This window comes from Lineus longissimus, chromosome 11 (genome assembly GCF_910592395.1).
Source record: "Lineus longissimus chromosome 11, tnLinLong1.2, whole genome shotgun sequence".
Classification (NCBI taxonomy): Eukaryota; Metazoa; Nemertea; class Pilidiophora; order Heteronemertea; family Lineidae; genus Lineus; species Lineus longissimus.
This window is the reverse complement of record NC_088318.1, coordinates 18338444-18357608: the sequence shown is the minus strand read 5'-3', so window position 1 is coordinate 18357608 and position 19165 is coordinate 18338444. Positions and strand designations below refer to the sequence as shown.

The 19165-nt window shown below is 39.6% G+C and overlaps 1 protein-coding gene across 1 annotated transcript; it reads right to left on the bottom strand.

The window, feature by feature from the left end:
- Positions 1–1112: 1112 nt before the first annotated feature.
- LOC135495463 (CBY1-interacting BAR domain-containing protein 1-like) lies at positions 1113–19077 on the bottom strand. Its single transcript, XM_064784138.1, has 9 exons — positions 19046–19077; positions 11740–11855; positions 10282–10406; positions 8121–8189; positions 7785–7886; positions 7120–7224; positions 6627–6740; positions 5571–5786; positions 1113–5453 (listed from the first exon to the last, which is right to left on the bottom strand). Exons 1-9 carry the CDS (start codon positions 19075–19077, stop codon positions 5316–5318), a joined length of 1017 nt encoding a protein of 338 aa, XP_064640208.1. The 3' UTR covers positions 1113–5315.
- Between the last annotated feature and the right edge of the window lie 88 nt (positions 19078–19165).

Genomic DNA, 19165 nt, shown 5'->3' with positions numbered 1-19165 from the left:
CTCTGGATAAGTCTTTTAGGACAGTTATACCAGGTTCTGGTCAATTCAAACGACAGTCTTTCCTCCCTCGCTCCTCTGCCGTGGATAAGCAGTACTACATGAAACGTATACAAGACGTCCCGGTGGGAACAATGCAGCAAGAAACTGAAGGGTATATAAACAACTTGATAGGTATAGTATAGTTAAGATAAACCGCATGATTAAACCAGGTTCATATTTGCTTTGACTCAATGAATGACGGATCTGCGGGAGCTGGTTCAGGGGTTCCAGCTGTAAATCGTCCCCCGCCCTAAAAACGGGCGATATTTTTAATTTTACGCAAATGCCTAGTTCCAATTTCTTAGCTTAGATGGCGGTACTTGAAAGTGACGAGGACTTGTAAAGATGTGACACTAAATGTCATATGGATTTACCATGGCTCTATGTTGTTTATCTGCTGGGGACGACCATGTTCAGAAATGACTTTGGCCTATGAGACAGTAGACCGGCCTGGCCCTTCCCTCTAATGGATGTTCCTTTTCGCCTTCTCCCCAATTGTGTGCCATTGCTCTGATCTGCAGGGTGTGTCAGGTTCTGCATGGTGCCCCATGTCTCTTCTGGATGTGCCCTCCCCCTTCATAGCGCACCATGGCAGTGTTGCTACTTGGTGTACCAAGTCCATGCCCCTTTACTAGGCGTACTCTGTCTGATCTGGATGTCGCTTTCCCAACAAAGTGACCATGTTTCTACAAGGTGGACCATGTCTCTACTGAATGTATCATTTCTCTACAGGGTGTGTCGTGTTTCTAATAATGTATTGTTGCTGACAAGACGGTGGGGCAGCCAGGTCCCATTCCCACTCTGGATCAGTATTAGGACAGTTATACCCGATTCCATTAGTGGTTGTGGAAGTGTTCTCTGTCCCAGCTGATTGTGACCTTCTGTACCCTAAGTATTTGTCCCAGCCGATAGCGACAGTGCTGTGTACATGTTAGTCTCAGATTTTGTATGTGTCATTGGTCAATGGGGTTTGGAACACAATCCAACATTGCTCACATTGCAAAAGGACACATCATCACTAGGGCCCGTAGAAAACTCACTCCAACAATGATATAATAACACAAGACAATGTATATCCTAATACTTTTATTACCATATTATATAAATAAGATTTTCTGCAGAAACCTGCTTACTATACACATTTGGAGAAGGCAACCTACAGAAACACAGAATGCAAAGAAAACAGTCAAAGGACGTTACACTTGACATTGTCCTTTTGAAAACTACAAATAGAATTCGGTACAGAGTAGTAAACAATGATAAACAATTTGTATCGTTGTAATTATTGTGTCCCAATGCAGAGGAGGCCATGGTAGGACAGTAGAACCCCTCCATAAAGGCTACCCTTGTGACTGACTGACTCTGTCCTTGATACACAGATGTCCAGAGATCATTTTGAATTGAAAGCTGGGACCAAAACATGTGTCCTTTATAGAGAGGGTGTCCTTATTAGCCAGGTGTGAATAACAGATCTATCCTGTATAGTTGGTTCAGCATGGAAACATCACTGATACCTGACCGTAATGTCAACATCTCCTCCTGGCGGTAAAACGAAGGAACTTGGTCCCCTAAAAATATTGTTTATCTGAAGTTGAAGCATTATTGGTGTAGAGTAAGAAGGACTACTAAAGCGTGTTAAATCTCACAATGCTTTTATAAGCCAGACCATGCAATTAGCTTTTAAAACATTCTTAACAGTCAATCTTTAAGTGGAACATTACATTTACATTAAAGAAGGGAGCGAGAGGCCAAAAATTTCAATTGTTTCTCAGAATTGAGAAAAAAATGAAGTCTCTGAATTGAGACAAAAAATTACATCATCATTTGCAATCAGTTTCCATTGATTCACAACATTATGCAGGATTTACAATTAGATATTTACCAACATTTGTAGGAGGGCAACAATACATTTTAAAATGTTATCGACCTTGTAGGAGGACAATAATTTATCACAGACAACTTCCCACTGAGGTGGAAAAAGTCTGGAGAAAATGAAGGCAAGTCATTTATTGAAGTTCTTCTCATCAAGAAACATAAGAGAAAAATGGAGGGAATATCGATTCATTAAACTAGTCACACTTAGAAATATGGCCTTTACACGATTTCAAAATAATATCATGTAAAATGTTGCATGAGTGTATAGCACAGAACGACAGTAACTTCACGTCATGGATGGAAATGTCACTGGATAAACAAATGTCATGCATACCCTGTGAAAGAAATCGACAGGTTTGGACAGATTAATGATTGGATGATCAAAATCTTATTGTTTCAATGTGCACTGCTTTATTGTACCATATACATGTACTTGTCACACTGGTCTTATTAACACACTCCAAGAGGGCGCCCAACCCTTCAGTGAGAGCAAACACTGTCCTGTCATACACCTTCGCAAATGAGCTGGACAGAGACCTTGTTGAGCCCATCGGTAGACCACCATGTTTACAAAGGACCAAAGCCTTTAGAGGTATGGCTGAATCACCCAGAGCATGGAGGATGCCTCCTTGATCACCTCCCAGCTAAGATTTGAACCAAAATGAACAATGTTGTCATGAACAATGATCTAGACTTAACAATGGTACATCTATCCTACATGTATCATTATCGATATACAAGACTAATTTGTACATATGATTTTTACAGATCTAATACCAAGAGTCAACATTCACGAACTGATCTGCCCATTTTGGTAACAAGCACATAAGAAATGTAAGAATAACCAGATTGCTCAAAAATCTGATACGATATCAACGATTCATATGATAGGAAACCATGTACCACATGTAGACAGGGTACTGATGTGAGACGAGTAAGTGAATGGCGTAAACTGGACGGAGTTATTGTAATATTGCATCCGCGTGAATATTAAATAAAGCAATCTATACAAGTCATGGGTGAGACTGGTCAGGTTTACTACAAGCGGTTATAACAGTTCGACACTTGGAACATGTTTGGCATGATCACAGACAGGAAAACAACAACCCATTATTCAAACACCATCACGATATATCATGGGTTAACATTCACAAATTCATCTCCTCATTTTCGCGATGAGCACGTCAGAAATGTGTGAATTTTAACTCTTGTAGCTTCAAGATATCCAAGGGAACTAGAATGTATGAGGTCACATTTTCGCCACTTTTTGTGGAGAAAACTAGTTGACAACAAAAAGGCCCCATGAGTATATATCGTAGATTTCAAAGGAGGAGTTATTGAAAATAAGACAGCAGAAGCCCGTCAAAATAACAACTTTTGGCAAAGCTTGCTGTGGAAAAGAAAGGCTGCAGAAAAATACACAATGTACAAAATCAGAACCAGCTGACATCACAGAGATGATAGCAAAACCTTTACAAACTGGTCATGACCAGAATCAAACAGTCATAATCGTCCAAGAAATACTCGAGTTCTTTATTTGTGGAAGATGACTCACTGTTTGAATGGACATTTCAGTAAGATGTGACACTGCTTAGAAGAAAATCCGCAGTACTTGATTCATAAAAAATACTAAATTACAAAACTGTACAAAATTCTATTTCATTCATGGTAGCCAAATCTAACTTAATTAATGTGATACCATGCATATCTGCCTCTAAAACTGCTTAACAAAACACTGTTCACCGCCTTAACCCTGTACCTAAGATTTTCGCAAAAACATCATTCGAGATCTCACTTCAATAATTTTCAAGAGTTAATAATCTCGACAACTATAGTATTCAGCTGATCATTTCTATGCCCTTGGCTAAGCTGGCATTCTATTTTGTAACTACAGTAGAACCTCTCTATTAAGGACACCCTTGGGACTGACAAGTGCTGTCCTTAATAGAGAGGTGACCTGATGAGAGAGGTCAAATTAAATGGAAACAACCAATTTGGGACCAAAACTAGTGTCCTTAATAGAGAGGTTGTCCCTAATAGAGAGGTGTCCGCTAAGGGAGGTTCCACTGTATTTAGCTATTCAAACGTCAAGAGATGCACAATTAAGGAGGTCCACAGTTACATATGCATAAAAGCTACCTACAGTTAATTTTATACAGTTTTCTCCAACGTGAACCTAATGAATGAACATGTCAGCAGAATGCTTGACTATGACATGAAAAATCTCATTGAGTCCCGATGCAGGTGCGTTCCTGTAATATTAGTATTACAGCGTCGACAGGCACCTTTTGTCCGGCATCGGACAACCAACCTTCACCAGCCGTTTTACCAGCTTCACTTGGGTTACACTAACAACAATACTGCATCTTAATAATCCCTCACAGCCCGAGTTTCAATTTTGAACAGAACGCTCAGCCAAATAAATAAATAATACACAGGAGTCATCCAGCTACAAGAACGACACCTAAACATGTCAATACAGATAATTTAATCTAAACGTATTTCACCTCAAGAGTACAAAATAATATAAAATTGACCGTTGAATATCTTACACTCTTCTCCTCGGCGAATCAACATTAAATAGAAATAACACTATTGCTAAATCAAATACTGATCTCATAAATCACAGGTAATCCTACAGGGGTCCTTCAATGAAGTTGACATGGACACGCTTACAGAACCTTACATTGACATTGGAGGAGGGATTCTTTTCTTACTTTTCAAATTTAAGTACAGTTTGAGACATAAACAAAAGATAGGTGGAGCACAATTGAACATTGGTTGTACCTTTGAAACTTCACACACTTTTGGCAAACAAGTTTCTTTATTATACCCTGATATGTCTCCTAATCTTGCTCAAATACCAAAACAGATTTTACATATATCATCATTATACGTTACCCAATTACCACTTGTAAGAATGATGACAGCACAATTTTATCAGAAGAACATTGGCAAACTGATTAATCGGAACCAATATTTGAAGCTTTCAGAGAAATCACAGAATAAACTCTGAAATTTAGTTGGACCAGTCTCAGAATATCCATTTTTAACTTAATCATGCAAAAAATGAATTTGAACTGAACAGAAACTGACAAAGAAACCTTCAAGTCCAGGCATAAAACAGTTCATATACAAGTGATAATACCCTCAAGAAAACATTGTCTGGTGTCCACTTTCTCACAACTCCTCAACATCAAACAAAATACGTTAGAAGTTTAAAACAAAATCACGTTCATGTCTTGTTGCAGTTGCACCTTAGCATAATAACATGGGCTGGAATATTTGAGATAACACTCACAATTGATGTCAGTATTGTTGCAGTACCCATAGTGACATTTCCTGAGATAAGAGAATACCCCACAACTTCTAAATTCCACAACGCATAGCTGCAACGTCCTTTATCTCCGATAGCCATTGTAGTGTCGTGACGAACCGTTCACTTTTCCTCTGTTGTTTTCCTCGTAGTCATCGTTGTCGTCATCATCTTCGTCATCTTCGTCTTCATCATCTTCTTCTTCGTCAGATTCATCATCATGCTGGAAATAGTTATGACAACATTATAGTGCAGTCTTGGCAAGCACTCCAGTACAATAACACGCTATCCAAAGTGAGACATTATAAATAAACGGTCCCTTGAGGACATGGACACTTACATGGTTAAAACTCACATGGTTTCCGTAGTGATTTGGTGTGGATTTCGAGGATGGCTTTGCTTTTGGCTTCGCTGGAGGTTTTCGCCGCGGAGTGGTTGGCGGCGTGGATTTCGTCGTCGTTAGTCCTGCAGAGTTAAGCGACGTCCGCGAGCCTGTTCGCTTCATATTGTTCAAGCGTGCCGATGATGCACTTGGGCGGAGGGAATTTCTGAACTCCTGTAATGAGAGATAGGTGGCGTACTTAGTAGACAGATTATGACAGCAGATGCAGAAACTGTAAAACAAAGGTGGATCAGTTGTGCTTGCAGCAAATGTCGTTCAGGCTTGGATCACGTAACGTAAGCATGAGACAGATTATAGATAAGCAGGATTATTTCGTCACAATTCTCAAGACGACAAAACACTGTTTGTTAGATTTCACAGTGAGAGGCCAGTCAGAACACAATTCAAAGATACACTATTACTCATAGAGGAAAGATTTGGAAAAGAGGAGAGGAAATATGTGAACACAGACACTGTAAGGGAACGAACTGACTACCATGGAAAACAGAGGTCGCTGATGAGTGGTACAAAAGGCAACTGATTTAAGAATACAGTCAAATTGGAAGTTTTTCACCAATCAACAAAGCAAACTTTCTGTCATTACAGATTAATTGCCCTGGCATATTCACTCCACTCTAGGACAGAGACAAGAAGTATAAAGTTAGCATAATTTTGGATTAGCTTCAAGCACAACTGGTTAGTATAGCAATTGGTTAATTCATTAAGCAATCTCGGCGAAACTTGTCTACCTCCATGTCTTCATCCTCATCCATGATATTTATCATCTTGTAACCATTAGTGAGAAACTCGAGAGCTTTAGCATGGAACACCATCTCAATATTTACAAACTCACTTAAAACATGCTGAAATAACACACAAGCGAAAACACTATTACTACACTGAATTTGTCTAGTAACGTGGTGCGATGAAATGGACCTGGGGTAGACCCAGTCACGCTGAAGAGACCTTCCCCGGGATCATTTCACCTTGCCACAGCACAGAAAATATACTGACTTCTAAGTCCTCATCCTCATTCAATATATTGAGGCTCTGATATGATGATGTGAGCATTTCTAATGCTTTTGCATGGAATGCCATCTCCACAGTTACAAAATCATTCAAAATTTTCTGAAATGGTAAAGAAATGTTCATACAAGAGTAAATGGCAAGGTTCAAGACATTAAGAATATTCTAACGGCTTGGTTCACATCAGGTTCATGTTGTCACTTGTAACATATGTCACTCACAGAACGGATGAGTTATTTCCAAGGAGGCTTTGTTGGATTTCCCCATCAGGATAATAATGACAACTGCATAACTTACTGGCAGTCATGAGTTTCATATCATATCCTTATCAACCCATTGGCAGGTCAAACACCATCAGCTTTACGGCTGGACTCACGAGTAAAGGGTAACATTCTCGAGGTTTATTGATCAGGTCAAAGATTCTACCAGTCAATGAATTAATTGTGGATACCACTAATCTGCATCTTGCTACTATTCATACCTTTATATCTTTTAATTTCTTTCTTTCAAATGTGTCCATTTGTTCTTCTAGAGCTTTTGATGTTCGTGCCGATTCTACACCTGCCCGTTGTAAATCTCTCTCAGCCTGAAAGGACAGGATGTAAGATGAATTGGGGGCAGACAGCACAACGGTTTTGACCCCAGTCATGTCACAGACATTTAGCCTGCAGCTCCCTACAATACATTACAACTAGTGGGTCCCATTTACAACATCTAGCCTACTCTGAACGCAAAAATGCTAGTAGGATTTCTTGAAATCGGGTTCATAATCTGGCTATCCATAGGCCAGAAACAGTGACGCTTGTTCCTTGATACTCCTTGAGAGGACTTATCCATCCTGTATCCATCATTCTCCAGTTCTTAGCATCACATACCTTAGTCTGAAGAAAGAGTCAAGGAAAGCTGCATAACAGATATGGATGCATCAAGAAACATAGAAGCAAAGACACCAGGTATTTAAGAGGAGACTCGTTTCTTTGCCTCCTTCAAAAGTGAAGTAAAGCAACCAGCTGAAAACAAGCATGGCAGTGGCGGAATCGAACCCATGCCCCTTTGATCATAAGGCCAGCCTCACCACTTGACAATTCCACTCCCTTCTGCAAACACTGATCTTCAGTGAAGGATTGACTTCAAAGAAAAGGATACAATTTCTCTCCGATCACTCGGGTTTTTATCAATTGTTTTATCTAATGTCTTTTTTTGCCGTCGCTCTTTGTTTTGGGCTGCAAATGCTGACTTCAGATCATCCTGCAAACAAATGGAGACATAAATGAAAGATCAAGAATGATGTAAGAGACGATGGTACGGGGAGTATCCATTCTGACCTCTACCTCTGCATCCACAAAGTCCTTCGCTCCTCACTTGGAGGTGTTAGTCTCGAGATAGTATTCCTCCTCCAACGTGGGATGAGTGTTTTTGCATGCCGCCATAGTTAGGTGCCAGCAGCATCCTCGTAACAGATGCCACATTGGAGATACTTACTCTCGCGTGTTTACAAGCTGTGCCATAATCCATTAAAGGTGTGATTACTCGTGCTTCTAATCTTTGTATCTGAAAGATAGGAAATTGACAACAAATTTGAGAATCCGAACAACACTCATTATTCTGAGCATTTGACAAAAATAAGTTAATAACTTCTAAGTTTAGTGGATGTGCGAACTTGGGCTGGTCCCCTGAATCTGGTGTGGGTACCCAGATGCAATGGACAGGAGAGTCAGGAGGGGAGGGGGGGGGGGATGGGGTGGAAAACAGCAGAGGATCAAGGTCCGTTTCTCAAAGTATTACTTTTTATCTGCCTAGAAAGACCCATGCAATGATCATAAGTGCCAGTCCTGCCATGTCATCTCAAGACGCCCCCCCCCTCAATGCATGTGCACATAAAACATGTAAAATGCACATAAATTTGTTTGTGCCAGGTAAAGTGATTGCTTTCAGAGAATAACAAAAGTACAACTAACATATAACAACTTTTTAGTAGAGGGCTGCCTTCCATTTACACCTAAATAATGGCAACATAAAGGTGTGTTGTCACAAAATATTATTATTGCTTTCACAGTTTCAGACCAAGAACAATCACAGTCAGTAATGGGAAGGTCATTACACTCTGTCAATAAAAAGAATAGCAAGTAATAGCACTGAAATTTATAATCAATTGTGTCAACACATAATCAAAACTGTGCATGAACCTGGCTAATTCGTCATAATTATGTGGCCCGGGGCTAATCTCTTATAACAAGTGTAAAACAAAATATTCCCCACAATGAAATATACTCAAAAGAGAATCAAATATACAATGCATCAAATCAATAATAGTTCAATTCAGTTTGGAAAAAAATGTATGAAGAATCATGTGGAAATGTGCAGTGTTGGAAGTGTGCAATTCAAAAGTATTCAGCACAGACGAGTGCCGAGTCGACTTAGCAGGAGGTCGAAGCTTTGCCAATGGGGCATGCAGGACATTGATGTTCAACTAGAACATGCTGGCCCTCACACTCATTCTTTTAGCTTTCTCTGATTTGGCCAGTGACAATAACCAGTGTAATCAAAAGGATTGTGTTTGCACGAAAAAATGTGGCTTCCTTACATGAAGTGTACTTCTGTTCCGGCTTAAAAAAGCCTAAAATGCTTTCTAAAGCCGATTAAGGCTTCATTGAATGAGTCTAGGCCAAAAATGTTGTCTGCTGACCAGTCATAAAATCGTCCTCAGCATGTTGTACAGCAGATTTGTCAACACAGAAGGCAATTTACACACCAGGCAAAAACTCTGAGTGTATTTTGGGAATATTCTGTTGAAGAAGTGTGTTTCCTAAACATACTTGTGTCATAAATTGCCCTGATAAGTGCCTATTCAACACAGTGATATTCTCTTTATTCAGAGTTAAAACACAGCTTAGCCAGGGACACTCAGCAGATGTTGGTCTGCGTAGGGCATGGGGTAAACAGACAGTTTGGTCAATTACATGCCCAGTCAACACTGTCTTAACGTGGCTTCACATGGTGCCATCCTGCAAAAGGGTAGCATGGGCCATACTGCAAGAGGACAGCAAGGGCCCCATGCTTAAATGAGACAGCATGAGCCCCATACTGTAATGAGACAGCATGAGCCCCATACTGTAATGAGACAGCATGAGCCCCATCTTGCAAATGAAACGGCATGAGCCCCATCTTGCAAAAGGATGGTATGGGCCTGAAGTCCACCACCAGTCCAAAGGTACAACTGATTTTAATAACACCAAAACTGGTTTTGCCAACTTCCTCATATCTGCCGGTACCTCTTGCACCCATTTTACGCCAAACTAGTACTACCCTAAAGCAATAATGACATGAATCACACATTCTTTGATTTGTTTTATGAGTGGAAGATTTCTCTAACCAACCACGAACACGTCTCTATTGTGTTTTTACTAAAGCACACAAAGCCACAGGAGGAATTTGTCTTTTTTTCACCTGCAAGTATGTACTAAATAATCCCCATGGATTGATCTCATAGAACACACTAACCAGCTGATCAGGTCTGGCAAGACATGTACTTGACACTGATTGACAATAACAATAGCATGCAGACTATGTCCAAGCCTTCACTCAGTGTTCTTGCAATATATCTGAAAGTTAAGACTTTGGCAATGAAATAATTCAAACTTACCTCTGCTTGTCTGTAATCTTGTACTGCTGCTAAATTTTCCGCAAATTTTGTAATTCCCATTTTATATGTGTGATTTAGACTTTCTGTATCTGTATATGTTACTAAGGCTTTTGATAGTTCATCACCTGCAATGGAGAGGGTAGATGTAGTCACAAGAGTAACACTACACTGACTGAAAGAGGCCCACATGTGCAGCCAGAGAGTCAAGAGATTTGAACAACCACCTTTTGAGGAAAAACCTTTTAGATTAACTAGGAATCCTGAGTAGGAAAGGCCTTCTGTGTTGAAATAAGTAAACAAGCACCACAATGTAATATAATCTGTAGGAAAGGCCTTCTGCTAAAATTCATTTTCTGAACTGACTATGAACTGCTTGCCCGCAACTTTCAGGAAAGTGCCCCCTCTCTCAAGTCTCTGGAAATCCGGGCAAAGCCTGCGAGAGCAATCTTGTCAAGGATGACCTCTACAACGGATGACAACAGGACTAAATCGTTTCTTCTGACTGCACGGATTCTGACTGATATTCTCTGTGTTTTGTGAGTGACATGCTGCTACAATGACAGTTTGACTATTCATGTGGTCAATTTGATTGATCATCTTGAAAGACATGTGACTGCTATGGGAGGATTATCATTCCAGCTGAGATTTATTGAAAAGCACATGCGAGATAAATTCACCTACGACATTTGGGAAGGAAAATGGACCTTCGAATTCAAAGAGTACAACTTAAAATGAAACTCTCCATGAGATGTCTTGGACATTCATAATGTGATAGACTTCATTCCAGCAAGGCCTTTTTCCAAACCCAGGAAGACTCTGCCATGCCCTTGTACCCATTAGTGCTTTCAGACAGATAACCATCTGAACCAGTGAATGGGTATGAAATCTCAATGCGTAAGAATTCTTTCAGATGGAGAAAGACATCACCAATATGCACCCCACACTAGAGTGGAAGGTCTCTTTCTCCGTTCCCTGCTCTATTAACTTTGCGACAGTGGTAAACAGGCATGAAATGTCTCAATGTATGTGTTCTAGTTTATTTAACACACTTTGTAAGTTTCTTGTACATGGACATGAATCTGATTTGAAAACTGGTGAGATAATGGGTGCACAAATAATCGACTTTAGTTCGGTTTACCAACCATTAGATTAGAAATGTGTGAAGAGACATACAAATACACCATGACCTGAATGTGAGGTACTGCGAATACTGAGAATACTGCCCCAGTGCCTAAATATCTGACCCAAGTCACCTGATCGCACACATTTTCTCCAGCTGGCACACTGGCCTGATTTTCACTTTCACATTCAGTGCTGCTCAGGGGTGGCTCCCAAAAACGACAAAATAATACTGTCCTGTTCTGTGTTCGACAAGTGGCTTGTCAACTATCCCCAGCCAAGGATTATATATAAAACAGGTAATAGGTTTTTTTAGCAGATGTGTTCAACCTCACTTACCTTTATCTCTTAACCGGGCGGATTTTCTGGCATACCCTGCAAACCCCTCGCACAGAAAGCCAAACTGTTTTTCCACATTTGTAATCCGATTTGATACTGTTTTTGCTTGCGTCTCACTGGAAAGATAGAGAAGACATTTCTTGGTAAAGAGTTTTTATTCCGGATCAGTAAGACGAGTGAGGTTTAGGTAAAATAACTTTTCAAAATAAGTCTCTCACAAAATCCATTACGGGGGAAAAAGGCAACCACGATCAACTCCTCAGTCTGGACCCTCCAATACCAAGCACATTCAAGGCAGCCTCTCCTGATTCCTCATGACCCCTCCCCCCTGTACACATGTAGGCACCTATAAGCGCACTGGCGTATTTACGCAAAAGGATGTCAATCGATGGTGTTTGTAGATGACAAAACTGTAGAGATATCATACCACATAGTAAAACTCATGGTATTTATTAGGTTTGAAATCAATAAACCGACTCATTGTTTTTATGAATTATATGCATGGCAAAAAGAAATTCATATCCTGAACAAGAGCTGGCATATGATACACTTACAACAAACATTTCTGGCACACCATCCATGCTCCCCCCCCCTGCACCTACGTTAATGTTCAAAGAATGGCCTTGAAGTTCTAAATTAACCTCAATGAATGGATAAATGAATGTTGCTTTGACTAGATCAAGCAGGAAAAAGGAACCATACTTTTGAAACATAATAAGCATTGTATCATGTCCTCCACTCCCACTCATGCTATTTATACCCCAATGATTCTCACCGAGCACCACCCATGGAACCGCTCCACTGCACACCGGGTGGAACGCTTTGTAGGAAGTTATGACAGATCTACCTTACACCTCTCACAGTGCAAGTATGTGAAAATATAAGTGGGCCTACGATTGTATTAAAGGCCTCCTGCGGCTGCCCAGAACCACTGACAATCACCCATTCATATCGCGATCAAACCCACTGAAAGAGATAAATCCCAAGATCCGATATCTCTGATAGTTCATAATATTGAATGCTGTACAATCTTTAACGGGAAAGACCTATTCAGGAGTACTATGAATGAGAAGGCCTCTGCTGATCGTCAGGAATTCCTATGCCTTATAATACTTTTAGGAAAATGTTTGGTTGCCCTACCCTTAACCTAACAGTAGGGTTATTTTGTGAATGAAATTTTTTAATGAGTCGTGCAGTAGGCTATAGGGGAGTGAAGCACACTTCATGTTCGGTGACTTAAATATGAAATAAACAGTTTTTTTCTGTTAGCAAAAATGCATTCATGGCATATGCCTGTGTTGAACTCCAAACTGAAAGAGTGGGCCACACAAATCTTACACAAAAGCTTATGGTTTGTGAAATAACTTACTGATACAAACAGTTAGTGCATCAGCAACACTTCCTGCAGAGAGTCACCTTGCATTTTCTGGGTGGAAGTACTTTCATTTTCACAGGAAGTCAACGTAGAGAGTCACCTCACATTTTCACAACATACAGACAACATACATACAGTTGATAATAAGCATAACTTGACCAGGCATGAAGACATGGAGGAAGTGTTGTCCACATTATCAGTCAATCAGAACGCAACTTACATAATTTGGCACATGAGCAAGTCAGGTCAAGATCTATTGACTGGGACAATAAGGAGGACAATGAGTGACCGCTATAATCCTAAAAGCACTTTTCAAGCACACTTCACTTTTTGTTTATTCTTCGTTTATTCATATGGGGGAGATTTTGCATGAAGAGACCATATTTTCAATAACCAGTCCAGAAGGCCACTGTTCCCTTGAGTGACTGAGTACAGACGTTGACTCAAAAATTGAGTTATTATAATACCAATCATTCCTTAAATCCCGATGAAGGGTATTCTATGCCTACTTGGGATAATCCACTGAGGCCATTGTTGTGCTGTCAATGTACCGTAAAGCGATACAACAGAAAGGTCCTCACTCTTGGTCATTACTCTTAGGTTATGACTGACACTTTCCAGGCACCACTTATCAAAACTGAAGTGTTCCTTGTTGAAAATCTGCTGTTCATTCTGTGACCAATGAGTATGAAATGTACAAAGGTTGAATAACATGATATTTTCCACAAAGTTAATTTGAATTGAAAACCATAGAGCATATTGAGGCAGATCCCACCCCTGTTCTGCCACTTATACTTCTCACTGCTATGAGTAGGAGTACTTGTTTTGGACAATGTCAAACTAACCAATACCCAGATCTTACTTCCAAGCAATCAGAAATCATGGGCTGGGAAGTTGACTCAATGATATTCAGTACAAATAAATGTCAGATGGCAAATATCATGCAAAACAAAATGGAAAAACATGTTTATTTGATTCATAAATAGTAGACAAAATGGGCCACAGACAAGACAGACCACTGAAATGCTAAACTAGGCAATCACCTGCAGCAGGTCCACCCCTCTTACCCAAGGTACATATCTATATGTCAAATCATCCTCAATTGTTGTATTGACAGTTTGAATTCACTTTTATACAGACAGACAATATGGGCTTAAGTCTGAAGAAAGGATGATCAATGATGTGGTGAAGCCTTTAGAATAATCTAGGGGTGAATAAAATCTTTATGAGACTTATGGTATTTCACTTTCCAACAATTTATTGGCATAGCTGACCCAAATAGGACAGTGAGTATTGAACAATATCTGATATTTATTTGACTTGGTCTTTTATTCCTCCTGAAAGTTCTTCGTTCATTAAAGTTAGCATGATAATCAGTTCTGGATTTCATGACCGGTGGTGTTTGTAAGCGGCCGCCACCAGCTGCGCTTTCCTGACTGACTTTCAAAAGGGCAAGTGAATTATTAACACTTTACTTCTGGAGGGCAAAGAGAATGTCTGAATGTCTTCGAATGAGAATAAAAGCATGGCACTATATTCCACTTCATTTCCAATTAAAATGCCACTTTTTTTGATTGATGTACATGCACGTAAAAATCTAACCCCCCTGGTGTACTCTAGTATAGTCGGACGGAGCATTTTCTGAGGTTGCCTCGCACCAGGATGGCAACGGGGACCCCAGCTTTTCTATCAATAGTCCAATGCCATGGAACACTGTACCATCTATGTTTTTTGCAAACAGTAAGCAGACATTGAAAATTCAAGGTAGACTTGAAGGCATTTCTATTCCAACTTGTTTCATGAGACCTAGTGTACTCCCAATATCATGAATGTACAAATCACTTCGTTATCAGGAAATGAGACCTTGTAAGTTATAGGCCTAATTTCAATTTTTAAGCTGAAATGAAAGGAACTGCAGGCCGAAATATGTGGCTTCCAAACTTGCATACAGGAATATTATTTCTCTTGTTTTATTAGAAAACATTTACCTTTCCCATACCACAAGCGCTTTATTCACCCTCACACAATGTCGGTGGTCAGAGTGTGTTTTTCACAACTTGTGCATTGTCAAATTGCCTCGAAGTGCAGAATGAATGTTTATGCAATGCTGCATACTGTTATCAAATTTAATCCACGCCACTAGTCCAGAATGACATTTTTATGCATTGTTAGTACCGTTACTTTGTGACAGTACTAGAGTTTTCTCAGAAGAGCAAAGGTAAAAGGATATCCAGATAAGGCAAAAATTTGAAGCCGAATTTACACTTTTGAACCTCAGTATGCCAGGAGATACCAATACCATAGCTCTAGCTAGATTGTGGGGACATAAACTTTGACGGAGTCAGTCTGACAACATCGATAGACAGTGCCAATTAGGAAATCATTGAAAAAATCAACAAGGACATGATCAAAGGTGGGCGGGGGTGGTGGGGGGGCAATTCCTCCTTATCCTGCTTGAACCCAGTGCTAAACAAACCTACATACAACCACACCACATAATTTCATACAAAGCTTTGCGATTCATAAATCCAATGCAAATATTCCTACTGTACATAATGCTTCTCTTTTGTGGTAGTCTTGAGGTAAACAATGGACAAGGCATTATGCAAAATGAAGACAAAAATCAAACTGAGCACCCCATACTGCAAACTTTACCATCAATACCCTTGTTTAATTTGACAAAATCTTATTTGTGGGCCTTTATTGAGAAATTTAGGCTATGCTCAACTGCCCAGGTCAACCAATTAATGGTGCTAACATTGAAGAGATCAGCAAAGATCAAACGTTTATGTTTTCTGATCATCTTATCAATTCAGTGAGCTAAACTTTCAAGGCACTTTTCCATACAAACTTGACAAATGTCAAGACATATTAGTGCACAGAGAAAATTCTCAAAGCCCGAGCAATTTGAAATTACACTTCAAATCAATCAACAGCATGAACTCCTAAAAAACAGCATTGCCAGCAGTAGATTGCGCCGGGCAAAATTTGGAATCGGGACTGGATCTTTAGAATGGAACATTGGGACATGACAGTGATGCTTCCCCAGTCTCATCAGACCCATAACCTCTCAGCTGTTGGTCTTAACTCTAATGCCATAGTACTGGTAGTAATAGTATGGATTTACACTTGGTAGTTGACATGTAGAATCACCCTGGCACCTGCTTTATAGTATTCTGATAACTTCTGGGGAAGATAATAATAATATCATGTTCTTCTGGAAACAAGGATAGAGTTTCACATGGTCAAAGCATGACCAGTGACAAGGTGTCGGCCAAGCCTTAACTTTTTTCCTTACAACAATTCAAAATCCAAAGCCAATACTGCTCAATGCACACACAATATGAGGATTACATGAAAAATATTAATGTGGTATGTTAAAATGAAATTGGTCAAGTTTTCCCACAGTCGACTTAATCCCTTCTTCAGGCTATAAAATCATAAGAATAAGATAGTCACACAGGCATAACGGGACTAACCAACCTGCTGAATGACTGTTAGGCCTATACTAGTCCAAGGTAGCTTTAGATTGTATTGGTCCATGCATGTCACACACTGTACAAATGGTGTATAAAAATAAATTCAGTCACTTTGATCAGAACCAATTGAATGTTCTTGGGTTCTAATCTTTCAATGTCAGACTTTTCTTTTGACATACAAATTGCAATGTAGTGTAACCACCATACCAAGGTGATTCTTCACACGTAGCTGAAGTTCTCGAAATTGCATGAAGACAACAGGGTTTTTCAAATTGAACAACTGAAATGCATGTATAGCTGTCTTCAGGATGGGCTGATATAATGGCGTTTCTTTAGCACCCTGTAACAGGTTTCATGCACTTCAGTCACTGTAAATGAATCTATCTAACATGATTTTTATGATCAAATAAAAGACCAACATGCTAATCAGTGTTTTATTGTCTTATTGGGTTTAAGCCACCGATTCACTCCCACTTAGACTAAGACCTTGAAAAGTTTGTTGAATTAAGTGACATCACGGTGTCAAGTAAATCGACGTTTTTATCCGCTATATCTACCAATGGATTAAAAAGTACAAACGGGCTAATCTTGGGTGTCCACTATTAAAACATGAGCTTTGATTGATAAGACAAGAGGCGCAAGTCCAATCAAACTATCAGGAAAAACCCACACAAGTCAATTCATGAGGTAACTTTCACTGCGTTATGATAATATGCTAAGTCATAAAGTGCATTGCGCGAATTCTTGATGTCAATACTGTCATTTCTACCCAATAAGCTTTCCTACACTGTTCAAAGGTACAATAGTCAATATACATTGTACATGTCCCAAGTCACTGTGCATGGAAATGTCGATTATGTAAAACAAATTAGCATCAGCATCATCATGATCACCTTTTACACCCTGCTAAAGGTTCTCTTCTATAGGCTTTGCCTGTATCCAGCACGGAAGCAGTTTCGGTGAACTACATGCCTCATTAATTTGGCATAAAAGACAAGTGGGCAGGCCATGCATACCACACTACTGCAATGCATACCGCCACCAGACTGAGCTTGGCCACAGGCAAAACTAACTACTACCCCACTCTCGAAATCATGAAAACCACCAAATATTATTATTATCATCTTAATCTTGGGCTGAGAATGCATGAAACACATAATTCATAACAAATCTCACTCAAGAAGGGATTCCCGCTTTGGCCTAAGGCTTCACAGCCACGGTAAGAGCTTTCAATAGATCAGCATGACTGCCATAAATTACAATATAGTTTACCTGTGATTGCCTGAAATTCCGATAGAAGGTAAAATGCTTTTGTACACCAGAGATTGGCATACTTAGCTCGACACACATGGATTGTTGGTTTACAGGTTGACCTTCAAGTTCCAAAACCTGCAGGAACCTTGTCAATATTGTAGCATTTGATTGATACTATGAATGTAGTATGTAGGACTGGTGCTACAACTGCAGCTAGCCCACTACATGAATGATGATTCAACACACTAAATAATGGAGGGCACTCCTCCCTCAATGAAATGATGTCACAAACAATTACATGTAGGCCTACTGGTAATAGAGTCGCTGCTGATTATTCAATACAGTTTGGGATCACACCAGGCCTACAGTTATGAATAGTAAATCAACTCAACTGACAACTCTGTACAGTCAGCTGTCGCATTTGTAATTGTAATGTACATGAACTTACCGGGCAGCAAAAGATGGGTCATTCATCATTGCCTAGATTCTAAGGATCAGCAAGGATATACAAAGGAAATGAAGTATGTCTGCCACTCTCTCTCAACATGAACAAGTCAAAGAAAATATAGGTGTATACATAAATTGCTCGCTTATCAACTGGTTCAAGTGTCATCCAAATGGACGATTGAATGTGTGTCAAAGTGCCCACATTTTTATTTTAACTTAATTGAAAATCAATAAAACTATTCAGGCCTAATTGATGAACTCGAGTGGTCTGTAATTCTAGGAACATCCATCTTTAATTTTATGTCGATGACTTAGAATATACAATGACATCATGATCATCCCGCTAGGCCTAGGCTAGCCTAAGGTTTAATGATTGAATGAATCATTGAATGGCAAATGCGATCTGACAATCACTAATCAGTGAGTCGATGACAATCATCTCATCACGACATCAGACATAGCATGAATGTGATTGTGAAGACACAGGGAGTCAGCATCCGCAGAAAAGAAGATCGAAAGGAGAAGTTGACATCGAATGAGTGTGATGAATGGTGTGGTAGTGACACTGACAGTAGGTCATGCATGTCATGTACATGTACAGCACAGCACATACAGCGACGGCAAACTTCAGAGATTTTACTGTGAAAAGTATGGCTTTAAAGTATCGATTCTTCCTGAAAGCAAATAAAAATATGCACCATATTTGATATCAGCATAAAGGGTATCTTATGAAGATCACACATATACTGACCTTTCCCTAATATCAGCATTACTTCTGTTCATTTTTAGATAAATTCCTTAGGTGATTTTAGAAAAGTTGCATTGACCCCAATCAAGATGGCGAGGTAAACAATCTGCCTCGTTTTGAATT